The sequence below is a fragment of the Notothenia rossii genome (genome assembly GCF_949606895.1).
Source record: "Notothenia rossii genome assembly, chromosome: 1".
In the NCBI taxonomy this organism is placed as follows: domain Eukaryota; kingdom Metazoa; phylum Chordata; class Actinopteri; order Perciformes; family Nototheniidae; genus Notothenia; species Notothenia rossii.
This window is the reverse complement of record NC_136912.1, coordinates 52,525,256-52,547,707: the sequence shown is the minus strand read 5'-3', so window position 1 is coordinate 52,547,707 and position 22,452 is coordinate 52,525,256. Positions and strand designations below refer to the sequence as shown.

General features: G+C 41.8%; 1 protein-coding gene across 1 annotated transcript in view; it reads left to right on the top strand.

The window, feature by feature from the left end:
• Window positions 1-22,452, top strand: part of frem1b (Fras1 related extracellular matrix 1b) — a 273,903-nt gene that overhangs the window by 150,169 nt on the left and 101,282 nt on the right. The window contains exons 24-27 of the mRNA XM_079670558.1: window positions 3,223-3,487; window positions 4,994-5,414; window positions 12,840-13,041; window positions 13,149-13,293. Of these exons, the coding sequence (XP_079526684.1) occupies window positions 3,223-3,487; window positions 4,994-5,414; window positions 12,840-13,041; window positions 13,149-13,293 (1,033 nt within the window). The remainder of the gene's footprint in view (window positions 1-3,222; window positions 3,488-4,993; window positions 5,415-12,839; window positions 13,042-13,148; window positions 13,294-22,452) is intronic.

Genomic DNA, 22,452 nt, shown 5'->3' with positions numbered 1-22,452 from the left:
TGGTGATCCGTTTTATATGAATCCACCGGCCAATTACCTGATCAAGTTAGATGCCGCCTATCACAGTGCACTGAGATTTGTCACAAACTGTAAAGCATTAACCCATCATTGTACCCTGTATGCAAGGGCAGGTTTGCTTTCACTAACTGTACAGCGGCTCAATCACTGGTATCTTTTTATTTACAAAGCAATGTTAGGGAAACTTCCATCCTACATCTGCTCCCTGATGTCACGGCGTATTGTAAATGGCTACTGCCTGAGATTGAATGCTGTGGTTGTATTAAATGTGCCAACTGCTAGGACTGTCTTAGGGACTACAGCTTTCAGATGCGCAGCTCCGCTAATTTGGAACAGTCTGCAAAAGGAATGGAAGTTGAGCAGTTTGGTTCCATTACATGTTTTTAAAGCAAGGATAGATGCTATCCAATCGGAAACTGTTGCTATCTGTAAATGCTACTAGCTATACAAACTGTAGTCAATGTAAATATGCCATATGATGTCCTCTTAGTTTTTCTGTCATGTTTGTATTAATGTTGGAACCTACTTGCAGCAGGTCACCATTGAAAAAGAGGTCAATGATCTCAATGGGTTTTCACCTGAATAAATACAGGTTTTGAATTGAATTGAAAGTGTTTTTTCCTGTGGTTAAAATACATTTTCCGGCATTTCTTGGCTTCCATGCCAATACTGCCTGTTTCTCCAAGCTGGAGGCGTGCTGACCCCCGGTCTACTGTATACATTGACTTAAATAAACACCTCATAGGACTTCCAGTTGAGCGCCCATGATGCCGGCAGCTTAATGTTGGAGCTCCTTAACCCTGACAGCAAGACACCTTCTTTCTGTGGTTAAAACTGTCCTAAAGACATGTATTATTAACCTGTTAAGCCCGGCAGCCGCGGGGGCTTTTTCACGAAACAGGTTTTTTCACGAAACTGTGTCTCAGGGCTTCTTAACATTTAACAACCTATTAATGTCTCATACCCACTCAACGGGAAGAAACTCAGCTAACTGACAATATGAACAATTTTTACCTAAACAAAACACAAGTCTCACAAGAAGCGTCTAAATGAGCCCTTAGCGAAAACGGGCTAATGCTATTTCTGCTCATAACTCTCAAAAACGATCTTTTATACTTCATACTATCTCTACATATTCCATTGGTATAAGTCTCATCACTGAACGGCCAGAACTCAATGAACGAGCAGCCAGAATAGAGCAATAAAACAACATCAGTTTTCAAAACCGTAACAATAATTATGTCTTACCTTTGCCGTTTTCTGATCAAAAGTTGTGTTCAATGGCATTAAAACGATAAAAACGCTGCTGAAGGTTAATCCAATGTGTCTGTGTCACTTTGAAATGATTACTGATAATCCATCATTCCATTTTTTTCAAAAACTGAGATCTCATGTCCCTTTGTGTGAGAGCTACAACCCAGCTTCCGGTTTTGGGCAAACTGCGTGCGTATCACTCTCAATCCTCAATGGTAACGTGTAGGTGGATTTAGGAACTAAATTGGCTCTAACGGTTCAAAAGAGGTGTCAATCGTCAAAATCGACCCAAATGACCCCAGAATTGAGGGTTTTTTTGCTCTCTAAAAAGGTTAAATGTCACTTGTTTTGCATCAATCTTGATACAGGGGACTTATTGTATGTTATAGTTTGGATTCCTAAAGCTTTTAGTCTACTATCCCATCATTCAAGTGTGGTTTTCACTATAAGTAATGTTTTCTTTTGGCCAGACACTATAATTAAAATTTGTTTTACTATGTTCATTCTGAATTTACTTTAAAATAAAACAATTCTATATTGATTCTGACTTTTCTACATCCAACTCACAGGTTTATCATTGCTTAGAGAAAAAAGATTATTAATGTACCCCTTTTAGAAGTGAAGATGTAGTCATTTGTTCTGGGAATGTCATTTTCGAGCATGAAACCTGAAAAACAGGCTACAGGCTTAACAGGTTAACAAGGCGTTAGTGTAATGACTTAGCAGAAATGGAAAACTGCCGGAAAAAACGAAAGACAAGTCTTCTCCAGATATAGAAAAGTCAGCGGACGGTATTCCGGCTAACGGCGACCATTGTGATCCTGAGATGCGTGTATTAGCATTTTTTCGCTCAGGGCTAATTCAGAGCCTTTGTTATTACCCTTATGTTTCGTTTTGCTAAAAATTGTTAATATTGTCTGATAGCTGAGTTTCTTCCCGTTAAGTGGGTATGACACATTAATAGGTTTTTAAATGTTAAGAAGCCCTCAGACGCTGTTTCTTGCAGATGTTGCGATATTTTCCCCCGGGGGAATGGAGCTTAACAGGCTAAACTTTGAAGTCAACATGGACAAGGATTTCTTAAAGCTCCATGACCAATGAACAATCAAACTTCAAGTGTTTTTTTAATTCAGAAGAGAAGCAAGATTGCACCTTCACACACCTCGGTCCTCTTTGGGCCCTCTGGCCGGTAGCTTCATTTATTATTGAACGCCCCCTCCCCCTCACAGTGCCAGCGTTGCCAGTCGGGTGAACACAGAGCAGCGAGGCCTCAGCCCTTCTGGCTCCGGGCCCTCTGATCCTTGAGGAGCGGAGGTGAGAAACGACCGGCCTCCTCAGCTGGTGAATAATTAACGGAGGGGGGGTGAGCAGCTGTGGAGGGGCGTTGGCTCATGTCCTCTGGGTGCTGAGACATTTAGGCCTGTTTGTTTTGTTATTGTGGTTGTCGCCAAAGTGAACAAAAATCTATCCTCTTTTTACAAAAAAATCATTTTACCCTTTAACTTTTGCCAGTTGTTGGAGACTGAAATAATTCACAGGAAAGCAATAACCAATGTATCAAAAGCATTGCCAAGATCATTTCGAAAATGAAGTCTACAGCTGTTGCTGTCCTCATGTCTTGAAGATATTCTGAGCGGCTTGTCAATACAGTGCAGATGTTCTTGTTGTATCTCAGGATGACAAAATTCATATTTTGTGTTTTTATTGATTTTCAGTAGTGAACAAATATCTTTAAATATATGTTTTTTTGAAAAAGGAGCAGAACAATTTATACTGATTCTTATTTGGATGTATTGCCCAGATAAACACAAAGAAAATGTGTTGTGTTCCTTTTTTTAAGATTACGTGTGTTTGGTACTTTGGCAACATGTAGTGTTTAGAAACTCATTCAGGTAAATAAAGTTGCAAAGGAAGTGGCTGAGTGAGAGTTTCAAACTGATCCACCTGCAGGTGAGCTGCTGCTGCTCAGCAGGGGGGGGCATCTGACGGAGGGGCAGCGGTTGGTCCTGAACACCAACATCCTGCTGGCGTGGGACTCTTCGGGCCATCCAGAGGAGCTGGTCTACACGCTGTCGGCCCCCCCCCGGCATGGCCTGGTCCACGGCGTCCAGCAGCCGGGCGTCCCTCTGGCCAGCTTCACTCAGCTGGACATAGCCGCACATCGAGTGTGCTACACCCATGACAACAGCCACCACGCAGACACAGACTCCTTCAGGTGAGAATATACACATGGAGGTCTGCAAGGGAAATATTCAAATGAAGTTATCATCATCTTGGTTAAATAGCGATTGGTCCTGTTTTAACTAGACATAATATATAAGTAACTTGAATTTATTTAATATTTCCAGCATGTGTAATGCACCCATCCGTGTGTCAGCATTATATCCAGCTGTTTCAATAAGTGAAACTATTTTGCAGGACATCATAACATTCTGCACACATGGGGAGAATATATGGCAAATGATATGCCAACATATTGTGAGACGAGGATATTTCTGTCAACCCTAAAAAAGAATCACTCACAACATTTGGCCGGCGAAAGAGAAAATGGGCAGCGAGACAAGAGAGTGTCAGGAGACGCAAAGCTTTTCTCAGCTACAGTATGTTTATCTGCTTTTCCAGCCAATTTGGCAACAGCAGGGTTATTTAAGGGGGAAGGGGGAGGGAGGAGGAGGGTGACTGTGACCTGGAGTGTGTGCAGACCCCGGGTTTATCACCCAGACCCAGGCTGTTTGGCTCTCAACAAGCCAGACAGATCACAGCCAATAATCAGACTGAGAGAATGAAGGAGGGCAGACAGACAGATAGACAGACAGACAGACAGACAGACAGACAGACAGACAGACAGACAGACAGACAGACAGACAGACAGACAGACAGACAGACAGACAGACACAGACAGACACAGACAGACAGACAGAGACAGACAGACAAACAAACAGACAGACACAGACACACAGACAGACAGACAGACAGACAGACAGACAGACAGACAGACAGACACAGACAGACAGACAAACAAACAGACAGACAGACAGACAGACACAGACAGACAGACAAACAGACAGACACATACATACAGACAGACAGACAGACACACACACAGAGAGACACACACAGCCACACAGACACACAGAGAGACACAGACAGACAGACCTGTGCATTACTTGTGTTTGTGTGTTTGCTGTGACAGCAGATGATGAATGGGCATTACTAGTAACAACAGCACTGGCATGGCGTCTGTGGCCAGAGTGTCTGGGCAAACATGGCCGACATTGAAGCCAGATGTTGCACAAGGACCTTCCTCTGAATGTGTGTGTGTGCGTGTGCGTGTGTGTGTGCGTGTGTGTGTGTGTGTGTGTGTGTGTGTGTGTGTGTGTGTGTGTGTGTGTGTGTGTGTGTGTGTGGGGTGTGTGTGTGTGTGTGTGTGTGTGTGTGTGTGTGTGTGTGTGTGTGTGTGTGTGTGTGTGTGTGTGTGTGTGTGTGTGTGTGTGTGTGTGTGTGTGTCTGTGTGTGTGTGTGTGTGGCCTGTGTGCTGAGGCCCAGGGCATTTATTTTTAACTAGACATAATACATATATATTTTAAGTTGTGATATTAACGGTGTGAATCGTAAATAGCTTGTTTTAAAAATGTATGTGTAATTTAGGAACAACACATTAAGCTCAACACATTAACATGTTGAGATCTGCTTCTGACTTCATGACCTTTTGTTCTGGCAGTTTTGTGGTCACCAACGGCGCCTCGTCCCGCAGTGGAACTCTGCACTTCACCATTGAGCACGGTGACCGCATCCCACCCACCCTCAACCACAACACGGGCCTCCGGCTGCAGGATGGCTCCACGGAGACCATCTCACGTGCCCAGATGCAGCTCACCGACCCCGACACCGACACCTCCAACTTGAGCTTCGTCATCACGCAGCCGCCAGGCCATGGCAGACTGCTGCTGAAAGGAGTCCCTCTGTTTCCCCAACTGGGGTTCACCCAAACGGATGTGGACCAGCTGAACCTGGCTTACCAACACCAGCTGGGCAGCCTGGCGTACATAGACAGGTTCTACTTCCTACCGACCGACGGGACCAACATCGGGTACCTGGAGTTTGGACAGCTGAGGGAGGAGCCGGCTGTCTTTAACATACAGGTGAGCAGCACACACAAAACACATTTCCTATTTCTTTAACACAGGAGACTGTGCTGAACTGTAGAGGTATACGTTACTGAAGTACCAAGTAATAACAAGAAATACTACTTGTGCTTAGAGTAATGGCACCCGTTTTTTGTTGCGTTTCCACTAGGCGTAGTTCCGGCTAGTGGGTAATTTTTCACAGTTTTCTGGCTCTCCAAAATCGAGGTTCTTTCCAGGCCAACAACCGGGCTGAGTATGCTAAACTAGTGAGAGAATCGCTGGCAAGGGGGCTACAACAAAATGAACATACTTGACCGTGATTTAATAGTAATGCACGTTTCAAAATGATGCCGAAGTAACAACATACTGATAAAAACCATGAATTAATGCTTTGACAAGTCTGCAAACAGACGGCAGGCGAAAAACCTTTTAAAATGCATGTTTTCTGAATGGAGATCGGCTAAGCTAACGCAGTATATGCTCCGACCGTCCACACTCACAACAACGGCCTATACTGACATAAATAAACCAGCGACTGTATTCGCCATGACACAGACAGTCTGTGGTTTGTACTTGTTTAACTTTTGTCTAGTTTCTGAACAGATATGAGGAGCTGTGAGCTCGGAGGGCTGACAGCTAACGGCTGATGTTGGTTTTGTGTTTCGCATTGAAGATGACGGCTCCGCCTACACTGCGTTACTGTAGTTACTACCCCAGTTCCTAAACTGTAATGGAAACGCAGCATAAAGTGAGCCTGGTCTACCAAGGCCTAACTATCCCGTACTAAGCCGTGTGAGGCCCTGCAGTGGAAATGCGCCATAAGAGTATTTCAGTGCAATAAGCACCTTTTTATTATTTCTATTTTATAAAACCAGACAAGTCAGATGAAATGACAATAAGGCCAAAGGACATGAGCACAGAGCAATAAAGACAGGGTTAGGAGCGGAAACTCATTTAGAAAAAAATGTATCAAACAATTCCAAAAGCTTTGAAGAAAATAAAAGTTTAAAAAGTTGTGTTGATAAAAGTAGCAGTTAAGTTTTACCTGTGAGTGTTTTCTTTTTATATTTGATGTTTTTGAATGAATATGACTAAAAATCTACTTTTCATGAGGTGTTCAGCTGTGTGGTTGGTCCAAGAGGATTTTAAATAGTTTTTTTAGCTTTAGAAGAAGAAGGAACACTTTATTCATAAGTTCATCAAAAACATCAAAAATCAGCAAATTGGTCGATACATTGGAGGTAAAATTACAATATTTCCCTCTGAGATGTAGCGGAGTAGAAGTATAAAAAATATGAAATGGAAATACCAAAGTCCAGCGTGAATATGGAGTACAATTGCCGAGGAGATGCTCTCCCATGAAGCCTGGTGTTTCTGAGGTGGAGCTGCTGGACGCTCAGCTGGACTGAAGGTAAATATTTGATGCAGAGAGCGGCAGGTGGGCCAGGAACCCCCCCCCCCTCTCTAACGTTGCATGCTACCTGCTCAGAGATGGACACACACGCACACACTACTAAACACATATATATATATATTAATGCTGTCAAAATGATCGCGTTAACGGCGGTAATAATCTTTTGAATTAATTGCGTTAAAATATTTAACGCATTTAACGCATGTGCAGAATGGCCCGCCCCATACATCCCACCAGTGGCAGCGCCAGGGTATGGCTGGGGTAGGCTACACCCATACCAAGAAATGGCTTAGCCCCACCATGAAAAATGATCTTCAAGTAAGCAAAATAAAGTCCGCCAACTCGCGCCGAGAATTGCACAGCAGTTAGTAAGATCGATTTCAGTAGCCACTTGTCGGGAAATACCGAAGACCAGAAATAGTTTTGAAAACTTTTGTCACGTAGTGATCGTCTTCTAAATAGAACATCTTTGATAATGTCTTCTGGGCAATCAGAATCAAGATAACGTGTTGTTGCAGGAAGTCCCGACGGAGAATACTTGTGCTGTAGTACAGGGCAAGCCCCCAGGAAGTGCGCCGGACTCAGATGAAAATATTCGTGCTGGCCAAACGGCGGTACTACACTTCCGTTTGGTTGCCAGGCCCGGAACCACTTTTTCCCAAACTACCCAGTATGAACACTTGTATAGCCCTTATTAAAAACATTCGTTCCTCAAGTTGTAATAATGTGCTAATAACGTTATTCTGAGAGTTATTTCCCTCTGCATTATGAACGCGCATCTAACCCACGGGACCGCGCCGCCCGGCACGTTCATGTTACATGTCCCGACCAATCAGAGCACACTGTGCTCACAGGGAGGGTGGGGGCTTGAGCTATTGGAGCTACAACGAGCCGTTAAAGGCAGAGAGTGAAATTCAGTGAATACACGTAGTTTACAGAGATGCTGTTTGAGAAACCAATGTGAATTGCGTTTATCTTTACCCATGGATGCACAATAAGAACGGACCCATATCGTCTTACTGCCATCCCACGGAGCTGTAATAATGGATATATTGCACATGTTTGCTGTAATTCATTATCATACTACATTACATTACATTACATTGCATTTAGCTGACGCTTTTATCCAAAGCGACTTACAATAAGTGCGTTTGACGGACAAAATACAAACTTGAAGAAAACAGAATCATATAAGTACATCAGGTTTCATAGAGCTAAAACATTTCAAGTGCTAGTCAACTGGCTTTAGATAAGCCAGTTCTTTAATAGTATATAAGTTAATAGTTAATAGTTATTTGTTAATAGTTCTATCGCTCGAAGTGGAGTCGAAAGAGATGAGTTTTCAGTCTGCGCCGGAAGATGTGTAAGCTTTCTGCTGTCCTGATGTCAATGGGGAGCTCATTCCACCATTTTGGAGCCAGGATAGCAAACCAATGTGTTTTTGCTGATGGGAACTTGGGTCCCACTCGCAGTGCGGGTGCAGCAAGCTGTTTGGCTGATGCAGAGCGGAGTGCACGTGCTGGGGTGTACGGTTTAACCATGTCCTGGATGTAGGAAGGGCCAGATCCATTCGCAGCATGGTACGCAAGTACCATTGTCTTGAAGTGGATTCTAGCAGTTACTGGAAGCCAGTGAAGAGAGCGGAGGAGCGGCGGGGTATGGGAACATTTAGGAAGGTTGAAGACCAGAGGAGCAGCTGCATTCTGGATGAGCTGCAGAGGTCGGATGGCACATGCAGGTAGACCAGCCAGGAGGAAGTTGCAGTAGTCTAGGCGTGAGATGACAAGAGTCTGGACCAGAACCTGCATCGCTTTCTGGGTCAGCTGGGGACGTATTCTCCTGATGTTGTAAAGAGTGTATCTACAGCAGCGGGTTGTAGCAGCTATATTTGCAGTGAAGGACAGTTTGTTATCTAGGGTCACACCCAGATTCTTTGCAGTCTGAGTTGGGGAAACAATAGAGGTGCCGATGTTGATTGTTAGGTCAAGAGTGGGACAATCTTTTCACGGAAGGAAAAGCAGTTCAGTCTTGTCAAGGTTGAGCTTGAGGTGGTGAGTAGACAACCACTGAGAGATGTCAGCTAGACAAGCAGAGATGCGTGCGACGACCTGGGTCTCTGAGAGGGGAAAGGACAGAATTAATGGGGTGTCGTCAGCGTAGCAGTGGTATGAAAAACCATGCGGGCTAATGACTGATCCGAGCGAGTTTGTGTACAAGGAGAGACTGGTGCGGATCCAGAAGGTTGTTCTGATGGAGATAACAGGAGAGTTGTTTAAAGACAGCGCGTTTAAGTGTTTTAGACAGGAATGGGAGGAGAGAGACAGGCCTGAAGTTTATAACATCAGACGGGTTGAGAGTGGGTTTCTTTAGGAGAGGGTTTACTCTTGCCTCCTTGAGACTGTTTGGATAGTGACCAGAAGTTAGAGAAGTGTTGATGAAATGGGTGAGAAATGGTAGAATATCAGGAGCGATAGTCTGAAGGAGGTTAGAGGGGATAGGGTCCAGAGGACAGGTGGTAGGACGGGCAGAGGTAATGAGGGTAAGAACCTCACTTGGAGAGAGAGGGGAGAAGGAGGTCAGTGTGTGGGTGAAAGGAGGGTCTGGTGACCCAGCGGTGAGTAAAGGTGAGTCAGAAAAAGAAGAGCGAATATCATCAACCTTTTTTTCAAAATGGTTAACAAGTCACTTGACAGAAAGGAGGAGGGGAAGGGGCTTTGGGGGGGTCCAAGAGGGTGGAGAAGATGGAAAATAGTTTTTTGGGATTGGAATAGGAAGATTGGATCTTATCTTGAAAGAGGGCTGTATGATTAAATCTTGTACCGTAAATGTTGTGTTAAATAAAGTTAATATTACCGACGTTATTAACGTCCCTGTAGCTTCTTATTGCACTAAGAAGCGTATTGCACAATATATATATATATACAGTGCAATCATTCTTTCATGCTAAATAAAAGCTCTGTTGCTTGGATATCACTAGATCCTGTTACAGCGTAATATAAGTACATAACGATTGATGTGAACATTAGCATAATTACTAGCTAGCCGCTAGCTGCTAACTGCCGCCTCGTTAATATCAAATCCATCATAATAAAAAATCATTACCATGCTGTCATTAACGTGCGGTGCTGTTACGAGTACGCAAATTGACGTGCTTGATGTGAACGAGCATTTTGGTTAAAGTTGCGCATGCGCTATGAGGGCACATATGGGTACTTCTCAGGCATGCTGGGTAATCTGTGACGTTTCGCTCTCTCAAAAGTTGGGCCATTTTATCATCATGCGCCAATGAGCAACTCTCATAGGAATGAATGAGGCCCCGCCTCCCACGCTGTATCCAGTTCTTATTATACATCCATGGTACAGGGGTGCACATAACTGGTACGCAGGTACGCATCCGCGCCAACAATCTGAAATGCGTACCGTCACTTGTGTCACAAAGCGCATTTGCGTACCGACGTACTTGTGAAGCTTTTCCAGAAGGCGGTTGGATCACCGGACGACAGAGTCGGTCTCCGTGTGCACGGACAGGGCTGCTGTTAACGTCGGTCTGTACAACGGAATTGTGCCAAAACAACGCCAACCGGCTGCGGAGGGAGACTCTCCCCTTCACTGGAGAACTGCGCTAAAACAGCTGATCACAACGTCCACGCTCTGTGGTCACGAAGTACTCCACTAGCCCCCGTGTTCATAGAAATCAACACGTAATGAAATAAGACCCCACGGTTTGATGATTGATATGTGTGTGGGCTGTCCTTCATTTTGACACACAGAACAATGTTATAATAAACATACATACTGTAACTGTATTGTAACGTCCACCCGGACGTGTCGGAATGACGAGTGAAGCGTTCTCAAGTTAAACAGGTTTATTAACAACCAACGGCTCTCATCCGTCCTTTCTCACTCTCTCTCCTCTCGCGCCAACCTCTCACTCACCTGCACGCGCCCACCAGACACACACACACCAAACCCTCTGCTCCCCAACCCCGCCCCTACCTGCTCTCCTCACAGAAGCCTGACACAAACAGTTAACAGAACACTTGAACAATAAATGCAGATCGCTACAGTATGTTAAATGGATATACCCGCCTTCTTTCATTTATCTTTCCATTCCCACAACAATATATGGACATAGTTCGAATGGTGATTAATCATGATTAATACATTTTTAAGCTGTGATTAATCTGATTAAAAATTGTAATCGTTTGACAGCCCTAATATATATATATATATATATATTATATATTCTGTGATTATTCAACTTTTTAATATTTCGATATTTTTGCTTTAACTGATGATTATCTCTATCGTAGATTATTTAATCTTTCAGTTCATAAAATAGAACATATAAACAGAAGATAGGATACAATGAGACATGTTAAACTGTCTGTATGATACAAGGTGGTGTAATGCACATTTACCCAAGAACTGAACCTCATAGAATGCTTCACTCATAAGATGACTCATTTTGAATAAATGACACACCCTGTGTCGCCCGTGAATTCATGAACAAGAGACTCATTTTGCACACATCTCTCCGTGTTGAACAAATAACCAAAAAGCGGAGGAGAGTCTTGATGACCTGGTGGATTGTTAAACCGCAAAACTATATCGAATCATATGTTCACAAACTTCTGCAGGAAATTCCAGGTATTAGGGTTAGGTATTTATACAGTTGTATGCTCAATACGTCCTAACAGTTCAATGTTCCCCAAAAAACGAAAAACTTGCACTACTCGTCTATTCAAGTAGGTTAAACGTTTTTAGATAGTAATGTTTTCATGAAAAAGATTTTTGTTTTGGAATTTGGTTTTGCTGTTGTTAAACTTATTTTTATTAAATGTTTTCTTCGTGAACTGTGATAAGATAAAAGAAAGACTGTTCTCTTCCAGAGTTAAAAGCAACATGGGGTAAGTTCTTGATATAAAATGGCCATTTGTAAATGTAACTAAGGCAATCAACAGACAAATTATGAGCATTTACTTCACATCACTTTCACGGGGCTGATGGTGCATACTCTTTGAGAAGACTACACAACATTTTTTCGCCAGAGCTCTCTCATATGCTGTATTCAGAATAAAGACTCACTTCAGGTCAATGAAATACAGCAGAAGATGCCTAGTTACAACTCATATCTTAACATATTTAAATATGGGTGAGGTTGTAACATTTAAAAGGAGAATGTTTATTCATCTGATGTAATACATGACAGGAGCAGCATCTAGTGGCTGAAACACATAGTTGCACCTGTGTCAATTGTCTGAACAAGAACAATTAGATCTCTAGTAATTGTTTTCAAACCATGTAGAGACTTTCTGTTTCTGTTCTCAAACTTTTCACAGTGAAACATTTGTAATATCTCTGGCAGCTGGAGACTCTGCAGACTTGACAAAGACTGGCTTTGGTCATGTAACTTGTTTTTATGTCTTTGTGTTGAAATTATTGTGGTTGTTGCTGCTTTTATGATGCATTTCATGTTATTGCACTTCATGTCTACTTTCCTTGCTTAAAGAGTGATTTATAAATATAACAAAAATATAAAACGAACTTAAACTGCACAGTAACCAATAATGTAGTTGAATAAAAAACACCAGAACCTATAATTATTGTTATTAGTGTTATCATTATTATTAGTAGCAGTAGTAGTAAAAGTAGTAGTAGTAGTAGTAGTATTAGTTATATTAGAGAATGTTGTATTCTCTATAACATTTGAAATATTTGAACGTTATTAAGATGGAGGCTTCAAATACAACCAGTGTTTTCTGCATCTGCACTGTACATCCTTTTATCTTTTTTTAGGTTTGTGTATGATGACGCACACTTGAATTAAGTGACAGTTAAGCATTAATTGTATTTAGTTACTTCTCTTTCTGATATTTCCTAACTTTTGTCTCTTTTCGTACACTTCCACCAACCAAAATAAATCTACTGAAACAGCTGATTATTCCCACAGAGGCTCATATATGCTCTTCTTCCTGCACTAAATCAAAGTTATTCACTAAATAAAAGTCTCCTGCTGTGTTCAGGTGGATCGTGTGGATAGGTTACCGCCTAGTCTGTCCACCAGGCGAATTCCTAGCACTGTGGTGGGTCTAGGCGGGGGCCGGTATGGCATCTTCATCACCTCAAAACACCTGCAGGCCTCCGACCCTGACAGCCCCGCGGAAGAGCTGGAGTTCTCCATCAGCAGGCCTCCGCAGTTCGGCTACCTGGAAAATGCTCTCACAGGTGGGCTGTGTGTGAACTTAAAGCTGAGGTTATCAGAATCAGACATTATAGATGTATTGCTTACTGTTATACTCTTTAAGTTGGACTAAAAATTCCTGTCCTGTCAGGAGCATACATCAGAGGTTGTTTCACGCAGCGGGACGTGGACCAGCGCGCCGTGGCCTTCGTCCTCCCTGCCGACATGGAGGTGACGGCGGACAGCTTCCAGTTCCTCCTCACTGACCCTGCTGGAAACACCATGCTACCCCAAATGTAGGTTTGTAAAAGAAAGGGTCCGAGAGAAGCACGGGAACCCTGGTCCAGTCAGGGTCAACCATCTCAAATATCACAAATATGATATGAATGTGAAGTTAACGAAGAAGAAGTCTTTCACTCAACTATAAATATCACAGTTTAGAAGTGCCATGGTATATAAAAGAGATGAATACAAGTACTGGCATATATATATATATATATATATATATATATATATATATATATATATATATAAAGTATCTACTCTATATGCCTGAAGCAGTGGAGTTTTTATATGTACAAAACTGGTGGGGCAACTTAGATGTTTATATATAAGCTTCTGTTGCTTTTTTAAATACGTAAACAAATAGCTGTAGGCTCCATGGTTCCGATGCAACAGCGAGCTCATCGTCACATACAAAGACAGCGAGAGAGAGAGATAGAGAGTTTAAAGTAACATATTATATTTAAGATTTTGAGGCTTATGACATATGAGGCTAATCATTTTAAGAAAATAAATATGGTTTTAACTAACTTTTACTGACTTCCATAAGTGGTGACATGCTGATATAGTTAAAATATTTATCATACAAGTAGACACGTCATCTTGTTATATAAAATACCCACAGCTGTCGGTTAATCATATTAAACTCAGCTGATGGAAGTAAAAATACCGTAGTCTGGTCGTCTTTATTTTTACGTTATTAATATTCAAAGATAAATAAGGAAGTGTGTTTTATATGAGATGGCAGAGACTTCAAATCAGATTATTAAATCAAAGAGGCTTTATGTTTTCGCGGTAAAGCAGGAATAGTTGTTTTTTGTCTTACTGGTGTTTTATCATCTCAGCTGGTGTAAGTATTAGCATTATTTAATGATACTATTTTATATATATATATATATATAGGCCTACACACATTTATTCATTTATAAACATATATATATATATAAACACACACTTATATGTAGGCCTACTCAAACATGTATTTATTCATTTATACACACAGATGTTTACTGGTGTTTTATCATCTCAGCTGGTGTAAGTATTAGCATTATTTAATGATACTATTTTATATATATATAGGCCTACACACATTTATTCATTTATAAACATATATATATATTAATGTTAAAATAGACATTTATAACAAATTATAAAAGTCTATAAAATATTAAATAAACGTTAACATGACAAACAAAAAAACGAAACATTATATATAGGCTATATATAGAGATGTTTGCTAATGTATCCCTCTTATATCCATCAGGAATTAATATTAAATGATGAATTAACATTACCTCAGCACTGCATAAGTGTGGTCGTCAGTCATATTGACAAAGATATTGTATATTATGCATACAGTCTATGATATTATGCAGCGTTTATAAGGACGGTATTTTGCTTGTCAGATTCATTGTCAGATTCAGATTTCGCGGGTGTGCCGTGTCTACGTAGAGCTACGTCGATCCTTGCGTAATGCGGAAGTGGGCGTGGTTAAATCTAAACTGGGTTGGAATAGAGAACCGCAGTGACGCGTCCTAAAACCCGGAAGTAAACTTCTTCCGGTTCCTTCTTGAAAAACCAATGCAAATTCTCCATAGGATTTTGGAAAATAGCTCGAAATAAGGTCTGTGGTTGACACACATTTAAGAGAGGGATCACGTTTTGTTCAGCCGGATAATCTCCACATGTCAACCCTACTTTTATAATTTCTGAATCATAAATCTAGTCGCCAAAAGCGAAATGCTAACGTTATGCTATAAACAAACTACAAGCCAGTACAGCAGCAGGGTCGCACGACTTCAACGTCACGCCAACTTAAGATCGTATCAACTGACTTGCACTGAAACTGCACTTTGAACACTTTAAATTAAATATATTAACATTTTAAACTGTATACCCCGGTTATCTAGGCCCTTTTGGTTTTGTTTAATGTATACATGTCACACTGTGGGAAACGATATTTCGATATTTCTGGATGTATAACACATGTAGAATTTTTGACAATAAAGCTGAATTTGACTTTCGCATGCTTGCATATTTTAACAAAGCTTTTCATTTTAGCCACACTGAATTTAACTAGAAGTCATGGCTGTGTCAATTACCAGTCTGATATCGTTTTACAAAGATGACAAGAAGAGTGTAGACAGAGGAGAGAACCACTACAAGTCAGGACACGTAACAGTGCAGCCTAGATGAAGGTGTGCTTACCGGTGTTGTCAGGGCTAGCACGAGGGACAAGGTTTATAGTGTCGGTGAGTAGTGATAGCAAGAGTACCGTTAACCTAGAGTTAATTTATTCACATTAATTCCCATCAACAAATCAATTGTATGTGTCACATGAAATCTTTATTAGGCAAGGCAAGTTTATTTATATAGCACTTTTCAACACAAGGCAATTCAAAGTGCTTTACAAAAAATGAAAGACATTAAGAAAATGGCATTTAAAATCAGTCATTAAAAAGAAAAGCTAATAATGGATAAAAGTTACAGTGCAGTCTAAGATATGAATAGTTCAATTAAAAGCAGCAACAAAAAGAAAAGTCTTCAGCCTGGATTTAAAAGTAGTAAGAGTTGCAGCGGACCTGCAGGTTTCTGGGAGTTTGTTCCAGATATTTGGAGCATAATAACTGAATGCTGCTTCTCCATGTTTAGTTCTGACTCTGGGGACAGAAAGCTGACCAGTCCATGAAGACCTGAGAGATCTGGATGGTTCATAATTTCGCAGGAGGTCAGAAATGTATTTTGGGCCTAAACCATTCAGTGCTTTATAAACAGCAGCAGTATTTTTAAATCTATTCTTTCACACACAGGAAGCCAGTGTAAAGACTTCAGAACAGGAGTGATGTGATCCACTTTCTTAGTGTTAGTGATGAACCAGAGTAAAGACTTCAGAACTGGAGTGATGTGATCCTCTTTCTTAGTTTTAGTGAGGACTCGAGCAGCGGTGTTCTGAATCAGCTGCAGCTTTCTAATAGATTTTTTAGTGAGACCTGTGAAGACACCATTGCAGTAGTCCATTCTACTGAAGATAAAAGCATGGACACGTTTTACCAAATCCTGCTGTGACAATGTCTTTTAATCCTAGATATGTTCTTTAGGTGATAATAGGCTGATTTAGTAACTGTTTTAATGTGACTGTTGAAACCAATAACTAATTTAACCCGCTCACAAGAGAGCCCACCTCCGAAGATCGTGACTGGCTGAGGGACAGACTCGGGGGCAGGTTTTCAGGAATTTCTTGGCTTCTCTCCCCCGAGCCAGAAGAGGAACACTGCAGTTTGGAAACACTTACTGTTCCTGAAATTATCAAATATTTTGGGCATCAGGGACCTGAGGCAATTGTGGCAAGCATGGCATTGTCTGAGGAGCAACAGAGGGCAATTCAGGTGGCTACCACTGGTCAGCGAACCAACCCAAACTGGCATTTGTTCAGGAAAGGAAGGTTGACTGCCAGCAACTTTGGAGCTGTCCTGAGGTCAAAGCGTGTGACTGCTTCCTTTATTGCCAGGGTGCTAGGGCAACAACAGGCCCTTGATGGTGTTTTGTCTGTACAGTGGGGGACTATGAATGAATGTGAGGGCGTCAGCGCATTCACCACTGCAACCCAGATGCAGGTCCATGAGTCAGATTTGTGGCTCTCCCTATTAGGATTGTTGGGGGCATCTCCAGATGGTCTGGTAGGGTCTTCCGCTGTGCTGGAGGTAAAGTGTCCCAACGGAGCCAGGGAAATGACAATTAGTGAAGCATTGCAAATCAAGGGCTTCTGTGTCAGTAAGGAAGGAGAAACATTCAGCCTGCGTGAGGAACATCCTTACTGGCACCAAGTGCAAGGTCAGCTTCACCTCACTGCAAGAAAGAAGAAGAAATACAAAAATTGTGAATTTTTTTTAATTTACATTTACTCGCCTTTGCAATGTTGTGGTTGTTAGAGTGTTAAGTTTCCTGTCAGCTCGTCTGTTGGGAAGATATAAAATATTAGTTTCATGGAAGTCACACCGTCACATATAAGAGCATTAAGACATACAGTACATAGGCTAAAACAAAACATCTAAAGATATAACCTTGCACTTCGATAAGTCTCGGGAACATTTTCACTATTTTGACATTTTTATAGATGAAAATTGAACTAAAGAAAGAAATGGTAGATTAATCTATATTGAAAATAGGTGTCAGCTGCTACACTAATTATAATAGTTATATTTCTTAATTAATTAAGATAAGATATTACTGTATTGATCCCAATCTGGGAAATGTTTGTATTGCAGCAGCATAACAAGAAAAACAAAATATAAGTTATTATATATACAAAAGTATGTGAGGGATGGAATATTAAATTGAATATAAATGTAAAATGTACATGTGATTTTACGTCCAAGAGAAGCTATGGAGCCGAGAGTTCTCTGCCAGCCAGAGGTGATTTGTTATTAGTTCAATATGTCAAACTGATTTCCCTGACTACAATCTTTAGTTACATGGTGAAACGTTATGCTGCTTGTACTAATTAGACTTATCATATAAGCCACGCAGGTTTTAATAGGATGTATTCATTATCTTTACTTATGTTGCGGTCTTTTCAGCAGCGCCCTCTCTAAAACGGCGATACAGTCACTACCCATCATTTACATTTCACCGTGACATGGACAAAAATGTAACGTCAGCTTACCCCATGACACGAATCCAGACTCCCCTTTGGAAAACATTGGCCGGGAAACGATAGAACAAGCACGTTTCATGCGAAGACCTGTGGCTGCAACCCGGAGCAAAGCAACAAACCATTGCGTAGCTAACTAGTAGCGCTAGCTTTAGCTAACGTTAGCTAACGAAACGAACTGCAGAGTAAAATTGGAAAAAAATGGTAATTAATTATTTGTAAAACTACGGTGTTAAAAACGACAATTTCAAAAATGCAGATTCTAATGGTTAGATATAGATATACAGATACTAAAGATATGCAGGTACTTTCTTTCAAGCAGAACACAGGGGAAAACAAACTTAGCGGGAGTGTTTACGTGTTCGGCGTAATGACGTAAAACGGCCTCGACAATTTCTGTAGTCCTATTCAGCCACTCAGTAACAACCATCGTTTTTCAGACACGTAAACTCTTCAAAAATCCCCAGTGGGGTCACTGCTGATGTATTTAATGTCGTAGAACAAAACGTGATTTATCTCTTAAATTTGTGTCAACCACAGACCTTATTTCGAGCTATTTTCCAAAACCCTATGGAAAAAATGCATTGCTTTTTGAGGAAGGAACCGGAAGTGCTAAAAATGCTAACTTACTTCCGGGTTTTACGACGCGTCACTGCGGTTCTTTATAACGATAGACGCGGCCCGTCCACACGGCAGCGTGGGACACGGTACGCCCACTTCCTGTCAAAATGTGTCTCCACGCAGGCAAAAGTTTTGCGAGCAGAAGAGCTCCCCGAGAGCGAAGAGCTCCCCGAGAGCGAAGAGCTCCCCGAGAGCGAAGAGACCTTTGCGCGAGAGCAGTAGAGCAAGGAGAGCTCCTGTAGATTATGCGCATGCTCAAGGCATGTTTCTCCCCATGAAGACTTCAATATTGCTCTTGCGCGGGTGCTGTTTTAGTGCTCGCGAAAATAATTTGGGCATTTGTGTGATTGCTCTTATCTTCTCAGGATCAATCTTTAGACCAGGGGGCTTCAACTAAAATGCAACGAGGTCCAGTTAGAGAAAATCTCCCCATGCAAAGGTCCGGAACATCAAAATGTCTAAGTTGCTTCATGAATTGATGTGATTTATATTGAAGTAGCCAGTAGCTTTATCAACGTCTGCATGTAATCAACAACTGACTGCCAATCAAATAAAGAAAGTACAATTCAAAAACAACAACATTTATTGTCAATGAACATTGAACTATACAGATATACAGTAAATACTGTGAATATGTTCTTGCCATATCCACGTAATGTTCCTCTCGGGCTGCATTTAAAAATAAAATAGAGAAAACAAATCAAATGAAAATGTGGGCATCTTAAAAGTGCTTAAGTTTAGATACAAAAAATAAAGTGTAGCAGCAGCTTGCATTTCTCTTTTTCTTTGCATTTAAAAATAAAATAGAGAAAATAAATAAAATTAAAATATGTGCATCTTAAAAGTGCTTAAGTCTAGATACATAAAATAAAGTGTAGCAGCAGCTTGCGTTTCTCTTTGTTTCACATCATGACTTAACAGTTTCAGACGATTATAGAACATATCAGTCTTTACACATCATAACACTTGAGCAGTTTCTCTTTCTTTCCCTCTTATATTGCAGTTCCTCACTCGCTTTTTTTTGGTTCAGTTTGAGAATTGAGCTCAAGCTTGTCCTGCAAGGATTTTAAATCTGGGCTGAAATGGTGTCATGGCCATTCTCATACACACATGCAGGTTCTCATTGGTTATCCTGGTACGATATTTTGTTTTAATAATGATCATTGTGGAGAAAGCTGCGTCGCAGCTGTATGTGGAGCCAAACATGGTGAATATACAGTATTTCGAGCTACTCTCCTCAGACCTGGGAAAGCTGTCTCAGAGACTGTTTTGAGCCAGAAAGTGGCAGGGTCAGTTCTTCCAAATTGCTCTTTCAGGGCCACGTCTGCTTGGACATCAACCAGTTGCATCTGGAGAGGCCCAGCATTTGCCCACTTGAAGTGCTGTGTGACTTCCTTTGAGAACTCCCTGACATCTGTGATAAGAAATGGGTTCTGAATGAACATGGTGAGCTGCCGTCCAAAGCTGAAGCTGTCAAAACGTTTGCTGAAGTTTACAATCAGCTTATCTACAAAGCCAGCAAAATAAGACACATTTATGTTTCCCTGAACCTGTTCCTGCACTGCTGGGAAGGGTTCACAGTCTCCCTGCAGATCTTCCTTGAACACTTCAAGTTTCCTCGGAAAGGAGCGGACAGCTGTCATCAATTCACAAATTGAATTGTCCTTTCCCTGTAGCTTCAAATTCAGTTCATTCAGATGTGAAGTGGTGTCAACCAAAAAGGCCACATTATCCATCTTTTTCTCATCTTCTCAAAAGAGAGAAAACTGTGTTGCCTTCTGACTTCCCATCTCTGCCAAGAAAGCTGCTACTTCCCTTCTGATGGACCAAAAGCATTCCAACACCCTGCCTTTGCTGAGCCATCTCACATTGTTGTGCAGCAAAAGATCATCAGCGTTTGCATCAACTTCTCTGAGGAATTCCCTGAGCATGCGATGCTGATAGGAAGAGGACGCACTGAGAACATTGATCATTTTCATCATTGTGTTCATCACCTCAGCATGCTCATCTGACAGGGAGGAGCACAGGACAGATTGATGGATGATGCAATGGTAAGAGATGAGCTCAGGATTATCCTCTTTCATTCTTGACACAGCTCCTTTCTCTCTCCCTATCATGGCAGGGGCTCCATCTGTGGTTATTGAAACCACTTGTTTTGGCTCTATTCCTCGCTTCGTTAACATCTCCTTAATGGCGAGGTAGATGTCTTCTCCTCTTGTACTGGTCTGAAGGGGAGTTACATCTAACATGTCTTCACAGAACACTTTCTTGTCTTTGTTGAAGAACCTTACATAAATGAACAGCTGAGCATTGTCAGAAACATCAGTGGACTCATCTACAGATAAGCGTACACAGGGTGCCTTATGAAGGGCTTCATCCAGCTGGGCTAGCACATCCTGGGTTAATACTTCACTCCTCTTTGTGGCTGATGATACTGACAAAGGTATTTGCTTAATTTGTTCACAAAGCTCTTCTTTTTGTTTTCCCTCAAGCAAGGTTTGAGCTACTGAACTCATACACTCCTTGACAACCTCTCCATCAGTAAATGTTTTTTTGTTTTGACCACAAATCCAAGCCACTCTGAGGGAACATTCATTAGCACGTTGTTGGGGAGTGAATGAATGGGTCAGGATCCTGGTGGAATGATCATATTGGGCTCTCAGACCGCTTATTTTCTGTGACCTCAGTTCTGAGTTGAGAGGGAATGTTTGGTCAAACACTTTATGTTTGGTCTCATAGTGGCGTTTCCCGTTGGCACTTTTAATGAGCGCCACGGTCTCTGAACAGATGAGACACACTGTTTTTTTGCTCCCAGTGGGCAGGATGAACATGAATGAGTCCACTCAGGGTTAAAAGCTCTGTTCTCACTGTCCACTTTCCTCTTCTTAGAGAGCGCCATGTGAAAATATGTGTATCTCCCTGTCTGCCGCTAACACACCTGTTCACTCTCCTCTCCGCTTCTCTCCCTGTATCGCTGCTCTTCACTCAGTCTCCTCTCCCTGTCTGCCGCCATCTTGTCTCACTGTATCGCTAACTCTTCTCTTGACTCACTTTCCTCTTCTCTCACTGTATCGCTAACTCTTCTCTTGACTCACTTTCCTCTTCTCTCACTGTATCGCTAACTCTTCTCTTGACTCACTTTCCTCTTCTCTCACTGTATCGCTAACTCTTCTCTTCACTCACTGTCTCCCGCTCTCTCGTCTCTTCTTCTGTGTTTCTCTCGCTGTATCCGCTCTCATCTCTTCTTCTGTGTTTCTCCCCCTGTATCGCTCACTTGTCTCTTTCGCCCCCTGTTGGCGGCGGTTAAAATAGAATTGCCCAGTCAAAAATGTAAGTCCCCTATTAATGTATTGATTATAGCTCCGGGTCCGTATATGTCGGCGTCTAGGTCCGGACCCGGACCGCAGTCCGCCTGTTGCCGACCCCTGCTTTAGACCATTCGTCGTCAGGAGGTGGCATATGTATGTATGGGAACTCCTTTTGTCTCAGTCTGAGCTTCTCTGCATTGAGTTTAAAGCACTTTTGCTTGCATTTTTTGAGAAACAGTCTCAGTTTTTCATCATGACCACGTTCAGCTGCTTCTTGCGTCTCGCCTTGTTCGGTGATTAGTGTTAGCTTTGTTCGTTGTTCTCACGTCCAGGAGAGAACCTTGGAATAAAGAGACCAATGGAGTCTCTGGCATAAGGTTAAAGTGGGAACTTGAATTAAATGGCGCAGTAATGTAACAAACAGAGGATGGTTCTGAGAAAACAGCTGTTTTCTCGGGTCTGCAGCGGAGGCAAGAGACCCAAACACGCACGTTGGCTCGTTATGTATCCTCCGTTGGCTCCTCCTCATGTGCCGGTTGGCGCAGCAGGTGGCGTAGCCCACCTCGGTCTTCAATCTCCGTTATTGCGCATAA